Source organism: Heterodontus francisci, chromosome 10 (genome assembly GCF_036365525.1).
Source record: "Heterodontus francisci isolate sHetFra1 chromosome 10, sHetFra1.hap1, whole genome shotgun sequence".
NCBI lineage: Eukaryota > Metazoa > Chordata > Chondrichthyes > Heterodontiformes > Heterodontidae > Heterodontus > Heterodontus francisci.
In genome coordinates this window covers 20,781,771-20,799,905 of record NC_090380.1, presented here as the reverse complement: position 1 = coordinate 20,799,905, position 18,135 = coordinate 20,781,771, and the positions used below count along the sequence as shown (strand labels likewise).

Genomic DNA, 18,135 nt, shown 5'->3' with positions numbered 1-18,135 from the left:
AATTCTATATAAGTCTGCCCAGACGGTCTCCAGGGGTTCCAGACTTTCTGCCTATAAGCTTCAGGGACCAACTCATAAGCAGCGAGAATAGCCTTTTTTAACCATCTCACTACCAGCAGAAGCCTCGTCAGAAAGCCTAGCATAAACTTCATGAGCTCTGCCAATCAACCTACTTTGCATAAGCAGTGTCAAGCTTTCCTTTGGCCACTTCATCTGTCTGGCTATCTTTTCAAAAGAAATGAAAAATCCCTCTATGTCCCTTTCCTTAAACTTCAGGATGGCTTTCACAAATTTAAACAGCCCTCTACTGGGTCCTGGGCTGGAGTCAGATCTTTCCTCACCAAAATCTTTCTTGGAGCCAAGGTCACTCTTTTGACTTAGTTCCAGCTTTTTAATTTCAAATTCCCTATCTTCTCTTCCTATTTGAAATGCCCTCTCTTTCCTCTGTGTCAAGTTCAAGTTTGTTCATTGTCAATTCTCTTTCCTGTTCAAGCATAAGTTTTTCCAATTCTTTTTCCTGCTCAAGCTCAAGTTTTTTCATTTCCATTTCTTTTTCTTTGTCAAGCTGAAGCTGCCTCATCTGCAATTGAATTTTAGCTAATTCAACTGCACTATCAAATGGTTCATCTCTTTCTTCTTCCAATTTTAAATGTTGTGCTATTACTTCAATTATTTCTACTTTCTTAGCTCCTGGTTTTAACTCCAACTCCAATTTTGCTGCCAATGCTATTAGCTTAACCTTGATTAAGTTTCTCAAATCACTCAGGGATAAGTCCTTCTTCTCCGTAAAAGGTTATAGCAACTGACCAAAACATTCCAGTCGCGTAAACTTTACTCCAATGCACAAGAGACCTGTTTTTTTTTCCCATTTTACTCCTTTCAATTATTCTTACCCCACTTACAATTGCATCGGCTTTGGGTTATCCAGCACAGAGCCCCCAATTATATGTTATGACAGAGGTGGGAAGAGTGCACTGTCTTTTCTAGTCCCATTTCTCCACAGTTCACAACATATATTTTTTTAAATGTTTACCCAGTTACCAATTTGGTCAATCATATACTCTACTCTCTATCCTGGAATAAAATACTGAACCAGATTTCTTTAATAAACAACAAAATTCTCTCTGCAGAGCTAAGTTACAGAAAAAAAGACAAAAAATACTTTTGTCAAATATTTGATAATTGTTGAAGAGATAAAAAGATATGGAATGATGTCAGTTGTTCCTTTTGGTCTGGTGTCCAAGTACAAGTAAATGGGTCACTGGGATCTTTTCTGGAGCAGTCCTTTTTAGGTGGCATCGAGAATTAATCTGGCAGGTATTTTCCACATTCTCAGGAGAAATGTGGCATCAAGGGTTTTGGTTATCACACTGAATATGCAGGGGTTTTTCAAAGACAAGAGGAAAGAGGAACTGACACTCTAAACCTCTTAGGGTCTCTTAGAGAGTTGCAGGAAAGATGAGCTGGTTATTTTTTCCCCATAAGGCTGATCTTCAACTGCTTTTCAACCTCTGTCCACACCCCAACTGAACCAAAACAATTTCTCAGTAGTGAAACCCCAAATAGCCAGTCAGAACCTCCTGACCCTCATAAATCTTGACATGTCACTTCTTTGTAAACACCTTCTCCAGGTCACTAAGGTTTCTGTTGTTTACTGAGCCTAAGTCAGATGACATCCAGTAAAAGGTTGTTTTCAAACACATCTCAGTGAACTGTCAACAATAAAACAGAGTCCAGCATCGATGAAGTCTTCAGCCTTCCAAAATCAAATCCATTTCCACCATTTAAATATGAGTCCTCAAAAAAATATTTAACAAAAAATGGAAGCACTTTCATAACAGGATAATGATAATCAGAGTGTGGCAATAAGGGACAGAGCATACAAACCTAAGAGTGCGCCACCAAATAAGGCAAGAGGTCGTGAACTAATGCGGGGGGGGGGGGGGGGGGGGGGGAGGTGGGATGAGGTCGAGGGGTCAGATGAAGGGAGATTTAGAAATCCAAAGAAAAAGGCTGTTAGAGGAACTTCATGAAGAGCACACAGGGATAGTGCATATGAAAGCAGTAGCAAGAAGCTATTTTTGGTATCTAAAGGTAGAGATATTGAAGAGTTGGTGAAAAATTGTGAAGTGTGTCTCAGAATGAGAAATGATCGAACCAAGGTTCCTTTCATTCCATGGTCAAACACAAGAAAACCATGGGAACGACTGCATGTTGATTTCTTTGAAGTGGAAGATAAAGAGCATTTTGTTTTGGTTAATCGCTTTAGTAAGTGGATAAATGTTGAGCTTATGCCCAACAGCACAAGTGCTAAAAGTATTGAAGTTTTTTAGAAGTTGGTTTGCAATTTATGGATTACCAGAAGTGTTGGTGTCAGTTAATGGTCCACAGTTTACATCAGAAGAGTTTGAAATATTTCTGAGTAAGAATGGAGTCAAACATATTATAATATCAACATATTACCCAGCATTGAATGGTGCTGCAGAAAGAAGTGTACAAATTGTCAAGAGGTCTTTTCAGAAGTATTTGCTAGATGACAAGCTAGGCACTAATTTCCATATTTCTCTTCAACACAGGCTAGACAATATTTGTGCTTTTTTACAGAATAACCCGACAGTCTACCACAGGTTGGTCACCTATGATTTAACGTTTACAACATGCTCTCAGGACAAGGCTTAGTTTGCTTAAGCCTGATGTCAATAGCAAGGTAAGAGAAAAGCAAGAAAGGGAAGATGAGTCAGTGTCATGTCGATCATATGCTTGAAAGAGGAAATCTGACAAAGGGAGAGCATGAGAAACCTCCTGCAGTCCAAATTCCTACAGTCTCAAGTGAAAGTCAGAACGAAACTGTGGGTCATGAAGAAACTGAATGTTTGCCGGTATCACAGAATACACCAGTAGAGCAGAGTGACTCAGGGTCTTTGCTTAAGACTAATCAATCAATTTGACAGTCCCAACCATTAAGTGGAGTTGGTAGTCAAAGTCAAAGGTCAGGGTCAAAACAATGTGAGATGTTGGGAGAGCAGAGTCAAGCTAATGAAAATGGAAGAAGATATCCAGACAGAGAGAAAGAAGCCAGAGAGGTTAATTGAAAGTATGTAGGAAGGAAGGAAAAATAAGTTGTTCCTTTCATTACGTTTTGTCAATAATTATATTTTTGTTAAAGACATACTGAAGTTAAGGAAAAACAATTTATTATTACATGTAAATTATTCAGCAAGTATTGCTTTAGTTGTGATTACTGTAACAAGCGTACACCTGTTAAATTTCAGAGTATTGTTATTGTATTCTGGGAAATAATGTACATGTACCATTTTATATTTTAATGTATTGTTTTAAGTGGGGAGGGAGTGTAGTATAATGTATTAAACTGGTGATTGTATTGTAATAATAATTGTATAATGTTATACTGCCTCTCTGCTGCCCTCTCTGTTGGGAGGTGTAAATAAAAATTCCAACATGGCTGCTTCCAGTTAAGACCTCATGTATACTTGAATCTTGGAATGGAAAATGAACCTATCACCTTCTGGGGAGAGTGCCAACAACGGAGCCAAACTGTTGCATGCTTGATTTGATATATTACCCAAGTTATTCCTTAAATAATCCGTAAAGATCAGGATGGTCGTAGGTTGGATCCCAAGTCTGTACTGATCTAGTTGCCTTTAGTCGGGGTGGCTTTGGGGTTGCTGTAATTGGTCTTTGTGTCTCTGAGTGGTGAAAGGAAAATCAGTAAGGGTTCCTTTGTGTGCGTACTGTCCTGGAAGTGAATATGCATAGCCATTCATCAGGAGGGTAGAGTCATAGAATCTTACAGCACAGGAGAAGGCCAGTAGGCCCATCGTGCAGCTCTTTGAAAGTGCTACCCAATTAGTCCCACTCTCCCGTTCTTTCCCCAGAGCTTTGCACAGTTATCAGGCCCGGGTGCAATAGTTCGCTTGTACAGGATTCCCCTCCAGAGGAAATAGTCTCCCTGTATCAGCCCTATGAAGTCATTTTAAAGACCTAGATTATATCACCCCTCAACTATCTGTACTGAAGATTACCACCAGTGTAGCCTTGCACCTAAACTTGTTCCCTAATCTCATAAACTCATTTTGCAGAACTTCAGGCCTTTCATTCTCCAAATCATTGGTTCACACATGGACCACAGTAAATGGTTGCTTTCTTTCCTACTGAAAAAATAACGAAAAACTTGCATTCCTATAGAACCTTTCAGCACCTCAGGATGTCCCAGAGTGCTTCACAGCCAACTAAATATTTTTTGTGTGAAGTGTAGTCACTGTTGTAATGTGGGAAACACGGCAGCCAATTTGCACACAGCAAGCTCCCACAAACAGTAATGTGATAATAACCAGATAACCTGATTTAGATGTTATTTGAGGATAAATATTGGCCTGCGCACTGGGGATAACTCTCCTGCTCTTCTTCGAAATAGTGTCATGGGATCTTTTACATCCACCTGAGAGGCCAGATGGGGCCTTGGTTTAACATGGCACCACTGACCGTGCAGCACTCCCTCAGTACTGGACTAAAGTGTCAGCCTAGGTTTTGTGCTCAAATCTCTGGAGCGTGACTTGAACGAACAAACCTCTGGCTTAGAAGTGAGAATGCTACCACTGAGCCAAGGCTGACACCTTACAGAATCTTATTCACGTTGCTTCAATATATGCCTTAGCCAAAGATGGATTGCTCTGCACCTGAGAGACAACAAAAGCATCTGGGACTCTCGGTCTGAACTGCAAAAGGTTGTGTCAGTCCCTCTGATTAAAAATCACCCTATCACTGTTGTATTTCATGCTGTGTTGCTAATCTCCCCCTGGAGCCAGGTTTAGGGAATTCCCTACGCATCCTTAAACAGCTCTCAGAGCTCAATACAAGATAAAATCCAAGATTCAAACACGTACTGACTGAGTTTCCGGCTGGACATGACTTGATGAAAATTGATGAAGACAATGTGACCACTGAGGGTGTGTAAAGATCATGAAGGGATTCGATGATGAAGGGAAGGAGACTTTATGAAGAAAAGGGAAGAAAGCTTTGAGAAACCTTGAGTTAATCGAGAAAAAGAAAGCAATGGAACTATGAACATATTATGCAATTGGAAAGCAGCAGATAATGCCAATTCTGAGCAGTGGGAGAACACTTCAAAACTGTCCAATAAAGCAACAGAATTGATGTTGGGGTTCCAAACAATTAGCACATATTAATTGGGCTCCCATCTGAGGGCCCAGTTGAAATGGAACTTGATTAAGCAGGAACCGGGAACTAACACTTCTCATAACATTCCCACACTGTTACTGCCCGACGGGCTCAGTTAAAATAGCATCCGACTGACTTGAATCTTCCGTCAGACACTGACACTGTAAATGGCGATTACCAGCAGACACCGATACCGTGAGTGGGGATTGGCAGCAGACACCGATACCGTGAGTGGGGATTGGCAGCAGACACCGATACCGTGAGTGGGGATTGGCAGCAGACACCGATACCGTGAGTGGGGATTGGCAGCAGACACCGATACCGTGAGTGGGGATTGGCAGCAGACACCGATACCGTGAGTGGGGATTGGCAGCAGACACCGATACCGTGAGTGGGGATTGGCAGCAGACACCGATACCGTGAGTGGGGATTGGCAGCAGACACCGATACCGTGAGTGGCCATTACCAGCAGACACCGATACTGTGAGAAGGAAATACCAGCAGACACCGATACTGTGAGAAGGAAATACCAGCAGACACCTATACTGAGAGTGGACATTACCAGCAGATGCTGATACTCAGAGGGGATTCCCAGCAGATACTGATACTGTGAGTGGACATTACCAGCAGACACCGAAACAGTGTGTCGCTAATACCAGCAGACACCGCTACTGTGAGAAGGAAATACCAGCAGACACCGCTACTGAGTGGACATTACCAGCAGGCATGGGTACTGTGAGAGGGGATTACCAGCAGACGTTGATACAGGAAGGGTGCGGTAACAATGTTGGGGCTGTACTACAGGCCTCCCAACAGCGAGCGTGAGATAGAGGTACAAATATGTAAACAGATTATGGAAAGATGTAGGAGCAACAGGGTGGTGGTGATGATAGGAGATTTTAATTTTCCCAACATTGACTGGGATTCACTTAGTGTTAGAGGTCCAGATGGAGCAGAATTTGTAAGGAGCATCCAGGAGGGTTTTCTAGAGCAGTATGTAAATATTCCAACTTGGGAAGGGGCCATACTGGACCTGGTGTTGGGGAATGAGCCCGGCCAGGTGGTTGAAGTTTCAGTAGGGGACTACTTTGGGAATAGTGATCACAATTCCATAAGTTTTAGAATACTCATGGACAAAGACGAGAGTGGTCCCAAAGGAAGAGTGCTAAATTGGGGGAAGGCCAACTGTACCAAAATTCGGCAGGAGCTGGGGAATGTAGATTGGGAGCAGCTGTTTGAAGGTAAATCCACATTTGATATGTGGGAGGCTTTTAAAGAGGTTGATTAGCGTGCAGGAGAGACATGTTCCTGTGAAAATGAGGGATAGAAATGGCAAGATTAGGGAACCATGGATGACAGGTGAAATTGTGAAACTAGCCAAGAGGAAAAAGGAAGCATACATAAGGTCTAGGAGGCTGAAGAAAGACGAAGCTTTGAAAGAATATCGGAAATGTAGGACCAATCTGAAACGAGGAATTAAGAGGGCTAAAAGGGGTCATGAAATATCTTTAGCAAACAGGGTTAAGGAAAATCCCAAAGCCTTTTATTCATATATAAGGAGCAAGAGGGTAACTAGAGAAAGGATTGGCCCACTCAAGGACAAAGGAGGAAAGTTATGCGTGGAGTCAGAGAAAATGGGTGAGATTCTAAATGAGTACTTTGCATTGGTATTCACCGAGGAGAGGGACATGACGGATGTTGAGGTTAGGGACAGATGTTTGATTACTCTAGGTCAAGTCGGCATAAGGAGGGAGGAAGTGTTGGGTATTCTAAAAGGCATTAAGGTGGACAAGTCGTCAGGTCCGGATGGGATCTATCCCAGGTTACTGAGGGAAGCGAGAGAGGAAATAGCTGGGGCCTTAACAGATATCTTTGCAACATCCTTAAACACGGGTGAGGTCCCGGAGGACTGGAGAATTGCTAATGTTGTCCCCTTGTTTAAGAAGGGTAGCAGGGATAATCCAGGTAATTATAGACCGGTGAGCCTGACGTCAGTGGTAGGGAAGCTGCTGGAGAAGATACTGAGGGATAGGATCTATTCCCATTTGGAAGAAAATGGGCTTATCAGTGATAGGCAACATGGTTTTGTGCAGGGAAGGTCATGTCTTACCAACTTCATGGAATTCTTTGAGGAAGTGACAAAGTTGATTGATGAGGGAAGGGCTGTAGATGTCATATACATGGACTTCAGTAAGGCGTTTGATAAGGTTCCCCATGGTAGGCTGATGGAGAAAGTGAAGTCGCATGGGGTCCAGGGTGTACTAGCTAGATGGATAAAGAACTGGCTGGGCAACAGGAGACAGAGAGTAGCAGTGGAAGGGAGTTTCTCAAAATGGAGACGTGTGACCAGTGGTATTCCACAGGGATCCGTGCTGGGACCACTGTTGTTTGTGATATACATAAATGATTTGGAGGAAAGTATAGGTGGTCTGATTAGCAAGTTTGCAGATGACACTAAGATTGGTGGAGTAGCAGATAGTGAAGGGGACTGTCAGAGAATACAGCAGAATTTAAATAGATTGGAGAGTTGGGCAGAGAAATGGCAGATGGAGTTCAATCAGGGCAAATGCGAGGTGATGCATTTTGGAAGATCCAATTCAAGAGTGAATTATACAGTAAATGGAAAAGTCCTGGGGAAAATTGATGTACAGAGAGATTTGGGTGTTCAGGTCCATTGTTCCCTGAAGGTGGCAACGCAGGTCAATAGAGTGGTCAAGAAGGCATACGGCATGCTTTCCTTCATCGGACGGGGTATTGAGTACAAGGGTTGGCAGGTCATGTTACAGTTGTATAAGACTTTGGTTCGGCCACATTTGGAATACTGCGTGCAGTTCTGGTCGCCACATTACCAAAAGGATGGAGATGCTTTGGAGAGGGTGCAGAGGAGGTTCACCATGATGTTGCCTGGTATGGAGGGCGCTAGCTATGAAGAGAGGTTGAGCAGATTAGGATTATTTTCATTAGAAAGACGGAGGTTGAGGGGGGGACCTGATTGAGATGTACAAAATCATGAGAGGTATAGACAGGGGGGATAGCAAGAAGCTTTTTTCCCCCCAGAGTGGGGGATTCAATTACGAGGGGTCACGAGTTCAATGTGAGAGGGGAAAAGTTTAGGGGGGATATGCGTGGAAAGTTCTTTACGCAGAGGGTGGTGGGTGCCTGGAACGCGTTGCCAGCGGAGGTGGTAGACGCGGGCATGATAGCGTCTTTTAAGATGTATCTAGACAGATGCATGAATGGGCAGGAAGAAAAGAGATACAGACCCTTAGAAAATAGGCAACATGTTTAGATACAGGATCTGGATCGGCGCAGGCTTGGAGGGCCGAAGGGCCTGTTCCTGTGCTGTAATTTTCTTTGTTCTATGAGGGGGGATTACCAGCAGATGCTGATACTCTGACTAAGGATTACCAGCAGACGTTGATACGGTGAGTGGGGATTACCAGCAAACACTGATACTGAGTGGGGTTTACCAGCAGACACTGATACGCAGAGTGGACACTACCAGCAGACACCGAAACCATCTCTTCTTCTCTCTTTGGCCTCCTTGTCTCGAGAGACAATGGGTAAGTGCCTGGAGGTGGTCAGTGGTTTGTGAAGCAGCGCCTGGAGTGGCTATAAAGGCCAATTCCAGAGTGACAGGCTCTTCCACAGGTGCTGCAGAGAAATATGTTTGTCGGGGCTGTTGCACAGTTGGCTCTCCCCTTGCGCCTCTGTCTTTTTTCCTGCCAACTACTAAGTCTCTTCGACTCGCCACATTTTAGCCCCGTCTTTATGGCTGCCCGCCAGCTCTGGCGAACGCTGGCAACTGACTCCCACGACTTGTGATCAATGTCACAGGATTTCATGTCGCGTTTGCAGACGTCTTTAAAGCAGAGACATGGACGGCCGGTGGGTCTGATACCAGTGGCGAGCTCGCTGTACAATGTGTCTTTGGGGATCCTGCCATCTTCCATGCGGCTCACATGACCAAGACATCTCAAGCGCCGCTGACTCAGTAGTGTGTACAAGCTGGGGATGTTGGCTGCCTCGTGGACTTCTGTGTTGGAGATACGGTCCTGCCACCTGATGCCAAGTATTCTCCGGAGGCAGCGAAGATGGAATGAATTGAGACGTCGCTCTTGGCTGACATACGTTGTCCAGGCCTCGCTGCCATGGAGCAAGGTACTGAGGACTACCAGCAGACATTGATACTGAGAGTGGGGATTCCCAGCAGACATTGATACTCTGAGCAGGGATTACTAGCAGACACTGATACTGTGAGTGGGGATTACCAGCAGACACCGAAACAGTGTGTCGCTAATACCAGCAGACGCCGATACTGTGAGTGGACATTACCAGCAGACGCCGATACGGTGAGTGGACATTACCAGCAGACGCCGATACTGTGAGTGGACATTACCAGCAGACGCCGATACTGTGAGTGGACATTACCAGCAGATGCCGATACTGTGAGTGGACATTACCAGCAGATGCCGATACTGTGAGCGGACATTACCAGCAGGCATGGGTACTGTGAGTGGGGATTCGCAGCTGATGCTGATACTGTGAGCGGACATTACCAGCAGGCATGGGTACTGTGTCTGAGGATTACCAGATGTTGATACTGTGAGTGGGGATTACAAGCAGACATTGATACTGAGTGGGGTTTACCAGCAAACACTGATACTGAGTGGGGATTACCAGCAGACACCGATACTGTGAGTGGACACTACCAGCAGACACCGAAACAGTGTCGCTAATACCAGCAGACACCGCTACTGTGAGAAGGAAATACCAGCAGACACCGATACGGTGAGTGGACATTACCAGCAGGCATGGGTACTGTGAGAGGGGATTACCAGCATACGTTGATACTATGAGTAGGGACTACCAGCAGACACCAATACTGTGAGTGGACAATACCAGCAGACACCGAAACAGTGTGTGGCTATTACCGGCAGACACCGCTACTGTGAGAGGGGAATACCAGCAGGCACTCATACTGTGAGTGGGCATTAAAAGCAGACATAGATAGTGAGCGGATATTACCAGCAGGCATGGATACTGTGAAAGGGGATTCCCAGCAGACACTGTTACGCTGAGTGGGGATTATCACTAGATGCTGATCCTGTGCTGGTCCATATATAGCTTGTCATGTTTGGCTATACGGAAGGAGGAGGGCTGTGTGGCTTATTGTAAACTGTTTCAAACAGCTGGCACAGACACGATGGGCTGGGTAGGCCCCCTTCATTGCTGTATCAATGTATGAACATGTACAGCTACGGGTGTTAATTTAATAACTAACTGTTCAACTCTTTTGGAAGCAATCACCTTTATTTGTTTGGCTCCAAAACGTTCTTCTGCCTTTGTCTGTCCTTGACAGACAGCTCGTTACTCCTGTTACAATGTCTATTACAAACTGACCTTCATAGATGCTCAGATATATTACAGAGCCAATTACTCTTTCAGTTTGCCGAGTTTAGTTGCAGTTTATCCACAAATGCTTTGAAAAGCCCTTCAGACCTGCAGTAATCATCCTCCGGGAATCAGAGAGCAGGCCACTTAAATGATATGTCACTGCAGCTCAGCTGGGACAGAATAAGGACAATAGAAACTGAGAGGGGATAAATAAATCCCAGCTGATGTGTCCAGAGCTGGGAGCAGCACTGAACCTTGGAGGAATCTGCTAATAGCTCCTTACAGCTCCCTGCAACAAAATACATTTGATATTTAGTTACACCCCTGTCTTATCTACAGAGGTATGTCACCAATCATACTCAGTTACTGCAGATGTTTCATGAATGTGTGCGAGACTCATAATGGAGTCAGTGAGCCATGACAATCTCTCACAAGAGTGAAGGAACACCTGAAATCCAATGCCACCAGCGAGAGGTTCCTGCCAACATCATGTTGTATTCATGCCACAGAACCGTGCCTGCAATCTTAAAGCAGTCTTCAAATTCATCCTGCGGTCTTTTGCACTATTGCCACAGGTTTTTTCAAAGCATTTTATTGCAAAAGACGATGCTGCGAGTAGCTACCTGCAGTGTCAGCTGTGGTTCAGTGGGTAGCAATCCCATCACTGAGTGAAGCCCTATTCCTGAGATTTCAGCATGAATTCTGGACTGACCCTCCAGTGCAGTACTGAGAGAGTGCTGCACTGTCAGAGGTGCTGCCTTTTCAGATAAGATGTTAAACTGAGGCCCCCGTCTGCCCTCGCAGGTGGACGTAACAGATTTCATGGCACGATTTCAAAGACGAGCAAGGGGAGTTTCCCCAACGCCTGCCCGATGTTTATCATTCAACTCAAAACAGATTATTTGGTCATTACCTCATTGCTGTTTGTGGGAGCTTGCTGTGCGCAAATAGGCGGTCACGTTTCCTACATTACAACAATGACTACCCTTCAAAAATAATTAATTGGCCGTGAAGTGCCTTGGGGCATTCTGAGGTTGTGAAAGGCGCTATCTAAATGCGGGTCTTTCTTTAATTTTACAGTGTGTAGCCCAGTCCTCCCAGTAACGAGCTGTTTGGGCCTGCCATTACAGGTCAGATAGTCAAACATACACAGAGTTGTAAAGAACAATTTTGGTGAAGAATTGCATCTGAATCTAAGCACAGCTTCACAACATAAGGTGGAAGTTTGGGCTGAATTTTGCCAGAGGCGGAGCTGAATTCAGAGGCGGACGGGGTGGGGGAATTCAGATGGTTGTGCGCCGGGATGGCTCCCTGACGCTGTTCCCCCACTCCGAGCGAGTTTCCCTGGAGTGAGCTGCCACAGGAATCGGCAACCCACTCCGCCTGGGCTGGCAGCCAATTAGGAAAATCAAGGCCCCACTTAGGGTCCATTTTTAGAAAAAGGCAGCATTTTCTTGGTGTCAGACTAGGCCCCTACTGAGTCCAGATTTCAGCAGCAACTTAGAGATGGCCTCCTGGCAGCAGGCTGGAGGACCATTGATGCCTTGCATGCTCGGGACCTGCATAAAGTCCCGTGGGAAATTTCAGCCTTTTAAACAGGATAGATGACACACTTTACACAGCAATGGATATAATAGGCCCGGGTTACACCTGACCATAAAGTTGCTCTGCTCCCTGATTTCAGACATGATGCGCCCAAATGTGCTATCAAAATAATGGTGAGGCTAATGACACTCGCTGTTATTTATGCACAAGTGCTATAGGCACCTCAGGCGAGGGGCAGATGTGCAGTTGGTTAAATGTAGATATCCAAACAGTGCTTTCTGAATTCCACAGCTCCGGTGTTAGTTTTGCGAAATTGGCATCTCATCCTTAACCTCCCCACTCACATGCAATGAATGGCGTGAAGTTGCTGCATTTGCCTTCTGAGTCCTTCTGCTGTTAATTTCACAATCCTTCAATCTGACTGGTTAAGGAGATACCCTGTTGCTTGCCCTGTTCTCTCGGGTCCTAGATGCCCTGTTTCCCTCGGGTCCTAGATGCCCTGTTTCCCTCGGGTCCTAGATGCCCTGTTTCCCTCGCTGTGTTGGTATCAGCTCAACATTTTCAGCAATGTGCCATGCGAAAATGTTAACAAGCTAATCATATGAGTTATAAAAGCAAAATACTGCGGATGCTGGAAATCTGAAACAAAAACAAGAAATGCTGGAATCACTCAGCAGGTCTGGCAGCATCTGTGGAAAGAGAAGCAGAGTTGACGTTTCGGGTCAGTGACCCTTCTTTGGAACAGGTTCCGAAGAAGGGTCACTGACCTGAAACGTTAACTCTGCTTCTCTTTCCACAGATGCTGCCAGACCTGCTGAGTGATTTAATCATATGAGTTTGTGTCTAACTAACAGCAGAAGCTGATAGACCGCCGGTCACAGCCGGTTATGGCCAAAATGTCGCACAGTGCTTAATCATTCTTGGCTCAGAGATTTTTATGTTCCATTTCTCATAGGGAAATTGCTTTCACCTGCCCAGAGTACAACGAAAGCCCAATTCTAAACAAGAAAAAGGAAACATTAAAATTAAAACAAATTCAAAACTGAAGTGAAGCAATGTGGATAAGTGCGTGGTCTAATCTATCAAGAATCAAAAATAAATTGTGACGGAAAAAGACTGGGAGAAGGACCATTAGCAACCAGTCCCCTCCGTGCTGAAACTCTGCTGCCTCTGAAAGTACCTAGATGTTAAGATCGGCGTTATTTTAATGAAGGCAGTGTTATCGACACCAGCAGTCTGAAATTCCAGGCTGTGCACTGAACAGAAAGCTTCCATGCTTGAATTTATTTATATTGCCACACTTTTTTTTTTTGAAAAGTGTCAGCTTGGAATTTCTGAGTGAGGTGGCCTCAGATGACAGAAGCAAGCTGAAGCAGCTGGCTGCATGCTATACCGAGCATGATTAGCATCATAAATCCCAGTGCAGGTAAGTAACTTGTGGGCTCCTATGACAGGAGGACTGAAGCGTTGCGAGGACAAGTCAATGCGCAGATGTTGAGAGGTTGCAGCTGACAATAATTTGCTCCATTGCCGCTTGCCTCATACCCTATTTTGACTCATCTGTCATATTTAGTCGCCAATTATTGCAACAAAACAACTTTTTGCATTCACGCCATGCTTCTCACATCAAAGAACTTCACAGAGTGGCCATAGAGCAGGAAAATTAAATAGTACTGACTTTAGGTCATTTAAAAGTGAAATCATGCGGTACTAGTTCACAAAAAAGGGTAGTGAGAATTTGCTGTCCAAAAGACTACGGGGGTTAAACTGGACCATATAGCACCATTTGTTTAGGCACTACACAGCTAATTAAGGCTCGAAAATAGGGTCAGAGATCCGTCCGCACAACTCCGCAGGTCGTACACCAGTTGCCATCTTGGTAAAGGGGCATGCGTGTGGGTGCCTCATGCTCATTGGCAGCAGACAGAGCAGTGAGATGATGGTATCAATCAGGGTATAATATTCATTTGACACCAGCGCTGCCATTTTGGAACTCCACACTCCAGCCAACACCCAGTCTTAACCTTGCACGGCTGACCGTGACATTAAGTGGAATGATGGACCCCACTCCATGCCAACGCTGATTAGAGGGATCACTTACAGTTACAGCTTAGGTGCTGGTGCAATTATACAACCTTTTGAAGGTTTCCTGTACTTGTTCATCCACATGTTCAGCCATTCGTCTATATATTACAGTGCAGAGTCAGTTCACAATTGACCCCTTGTAGCCACAAAGCATCTCCACTTTAAGAGCTGCAGGCTGCCTTTAAGTAGCACTAGCCACCCACAATGTCACAATATGGAGGGCAGGTGGAGCTGAGGTTCAGATTAGCCATGAGGGGCTGAATGGCCTGCTCCAGTTCCTATTCTCCAAAGGGATGGCTCTGCAATTCCTCAGTCCTGGTGAAGGGAAGATAATTCAGGGAATCAGGCTCTGTCTCTGATCGAGCACTTCCTTTGCGAGAGCAGGAGTGTGGGACCTTGGAGTCACTCCTATCTTGCAATTACAAATCTCTGCTCTGGCAATTATATAAAACCGCTTCCTGTGCACAGCCAGAAAAATGTAACAGCTCGATAATTCTCCGCTCTTTTTGTGAAACAATCGCCAATCCTACATCCAGAAGCCCTGAATTTCCTGCCAGTGCAAGTTTGGCAGACGTGTGATGGAAACCCTGTTTGTGCTCATACACCGTGACAATACAGCAGTGAAACAGCAATAAATTCAGGGCCACAATGTCACAGTGATTTAAAAGATATTGGGAGTAATTTTGACTTTGTGCAATGGTGTGGAAAGGATGATGATGAATCGGCAGCCTGTTTCACATCTTTCCCCATTGTTATTTCACTCTATCTCACAAAGTCAGAATGACCCCCATTAATATGTAATTTATACAAATTTATATTCTAATCTAAACTGAACAGCACAGAAACGCAAGACCCAGCCCCCCATGAAACACATTCAAAATTCACCCTTATTTAAAGGGTGACGTCCTCATTTTTAAACAATCAGCTGTACTCGAAAAGTGACAAACTTACTTTAGATTGCATTGGACAGAATAAATGAACTGTTTACAACAACCCACAGTGGTTGGGAGCCTAAAGTAACCCGAGATCCTGACCAGTTTGATTTTACCTTCATCCCTTTTGGCACTGAGTGGAAACGTCCCCTCAGAAAACATTCCGAGCATCAGCCTAGACTTTGTGCTCAAGTGTTGGGAGTGGGTCTTGGCTCAGAGATGAGAGTGCGAGAGAGCTACCCACTGAGCTACGGCTGACACCCCATCTTTTTGAGTCTTCAAACTCAGCTGAATGATAGCATTCTCACCTCTGAGTCAGGAGGTTGTGGCTTTATCCCACTCCAGAGAGTTGAACACGTAATCCGAGCTGACACTCCAGCGCCGTGCTGAGGGAGTGCTGTTTTTTGGATGAAGCATTAAATTGAGGCCCTGTTTGCCCGTTCAGGTCGAAGTTAATGATCTCACAGCTCTATTCAGAAAAGAGCAGGGAGTTCTCCCTGATAACCTGACCAATGTTCATCCCTCAAGCAACACCAACAAAACAGATTCGCTCACTGCTAGTTGTGAGACCCTGCTATCTGCAAATTAGATGTTGTATTTCTGGACACAGTGACTGTGACTATACTTCCAAAGTACTTTATGAACTGTTAGGCTGTGAAAGGCGCTATATAGATACAACTTCTTTCTTTCTTGCAACATTTTTGTTAATTAGTTATAGAAATAGCAGACATGGAAAAGAAGGGCTGTTTGACTAACAGCTAATGAAGAGTCTGTATGCTTTCCAATTCCCCAGTGGGAGGGTGGTGCTTCCCGAGGATGGACATATTCGGCACCTAATGGCAGGAGGATGGGTCAAGGCAGTGGAAGCAGCCGATCAGGAGTATGTTCAAGTAGAGTTGGCAATCCAACCAGTCGGACACATCATCCGGCCGCCTATTCCTGCCAATCGCTTGCAATTTAGCCATCCCGTGCCAGTTATTTTGCGGAGAGTTGGTTGGAGGCATGTTTATGAGCTGGGACCATGATGTTGTGGCAGCTCCAATGAATTAGCCCTCGCTGGCAGAGTGCAGTAGCTGGAGGCTCTGCATGGTCATTTGCTTAATTTAAGAAGAGTGCTGAGCAAAATAATAAAAGCACGGCCCCCATCTATTGCCCCCCCCGCAATGTGTTGTAGAAAAAGAAATCTGCCACCGCTAGATGGCAGCAACACACATGACTGAACAATTCCCCACACAACTCTGTACATGGCTAATTAGGCAGAAACTGTAACAGTTCTACGCTTGCAATGCATTAACTATATACACCAGAAAATATATACGTTTTAACGCATTACATGAGAAAAATGCCATTGCATTGTTTCTGGACTGCTGCACTTTTACAGAAGGGGCCATTTTAAAGCAGCCAGCTATAAGGATCCAGTAGTGAGTGCAAGAGACTGATCATGAGAGAGGACTGAATCTGTGGGATTACTGTCCAGCCTTACATAAAGACCTTTCTATTCTATGAAGAAAATACTTGTGAGATATTGTATCAAGAACACATGCAACATGCAGATATTTTTCTGAGATACAATTCCATTCTTACCTGCTGCCATGACAGAATGCTTTTGGTTCCGTTAATTTGCTTGCTGCTCCTCTCATCAGACCTTTCAATCACTTCTACACACAGACTGGATTGAAAGACTGAAAGGGTTGATTGCAATTGGCAGGATCGAGCAACACCTGGTTAAGCTGTATGAGACAAAAGAGCAAGGTTTTCAGCATCTGCTGTGTTGCTGGGAGTAGGAATTCCTCCACCACTACAAGCACAGATCACAGTTTTCTCAGATAACTTCCTGCACGCTCGTAAAAATGCAAAACAGAGACAACAGTGCCAGGCAGAGAAATACATCTGAATTTGTTGCACGAGGGCAGAATCCCAGGGGAGGTGAGTGCCTTCTGTTTTTTTCCCCCTCAATGCTCCAACAACTGAGCTACAGCATATCTAACCTTCTCCCGCTCTGAGAGATGGATGCCATTTAAGTAGCCGTCAGCTAGTTTACCTTGGGGACCCTGTGTCTTATCAGTGCTGGAGCAGCACAGCCTTTTGCACTCTGCCAGCATCTGTGCTTTAAAATTTAAAGGTATACACACCGACGATTTTCTCTTGCATTCTCCCGAGTAGACACTCAGCAGCGTTTTACAAGACAACAAATTACTGAATGAAACATTATTCCCTCAGACTGTCATCTCTCCCGTTTCTGAAGAAATGTTGAATAATTTACAGGCACGTTCATGCTGTGAGGCATCTTTTTTCATTGGCATTTTGTTTGATCCTCTCATCAAAGAGGTTCAGTGCCATATACAAAAAAGAAGAAATAAATGAGTCCACCAAAAGTAAATATCTTAGCCCAGATATTGCGGGCAGCGGTAAAGGAATAACACACACTGTTCACTACTCCCCCCGGACTTCGTGCAGGCTTTTGCATGGCAATTAATGGTGTTTAGAGATATTTTTCCGCGCAGGGGATCTGTGGTGCGTGTGTGAGCAGGGGAAGCAACAGTGTGTCTTTGTAACCAATCAGACTGAAGAATCCTCACTTGGACATGCAGAGCCTAAACCAGGAAGTATAAATTGGCTCCTCCGCCTGGCTGAACCTGTTCTCACATTGAACAACTTCTCCTTCAACTCCACTCACTTCCTTCAAGTCAAAGGGGTTGTTATGGGTACCTGCATGGGTCCTAGTTATGCCTGTCTTTTTGTGGGATATGTCGAACATTCCTTGTTCCAGTCCTACTCAGGCCCCCTCCCCCAACTCTTTTTCCAGTACATTGATGACTGTATCGGTGCCGTTTCCTGCTCCCGCCCCGAACTAGAAAACTTTATCAAATTTGCTTCCAATTTCCACCCTTCTCTCACCTTTACATGGTCCATCTCCGACACTTCCCTTCCCTTCCTCAACTTCTCTGTCTCCATCTCTGGGGATAGGTTGTCTACT

The 18,135-nt window shown here is 44.8% G+C and overlaps 1 protein-coding gene across 3 annotated transcripts in view; it reads right to left on the bottom strand.

Annotated features, from left to right (window-relative positions):
* Window positions 1–17,466, bottom strand: part of enox1 (ecto-NOX disulfide-thiol exchanger 1) — a 377,950-nt gene extending 360,484 nt beyond the window's left edge. For 2 of the 3 annotated variants that reach the window (XM_068040198.1, XM_068040199.1), the window contains exon 1: window positions 16,743–16,955. In XM_068040198.1, coding sequence (XP_067896299.1) covers window positions 16,743–16,752 — 10 coding nt within the window. In that variant the 5' untranslated portion in view covers window positions 16,753–16,955. Of the gene's footprint in view, window positions 1–16,742; window positions 16,956–17,290 lie in introns of those variants that run through there. The other variant, XM_068040197.1, reaches the window with a different exon arrangement.
* Between the last annotated feature and the right edge of the window lie 669 nt (window positions 17,467–18,135).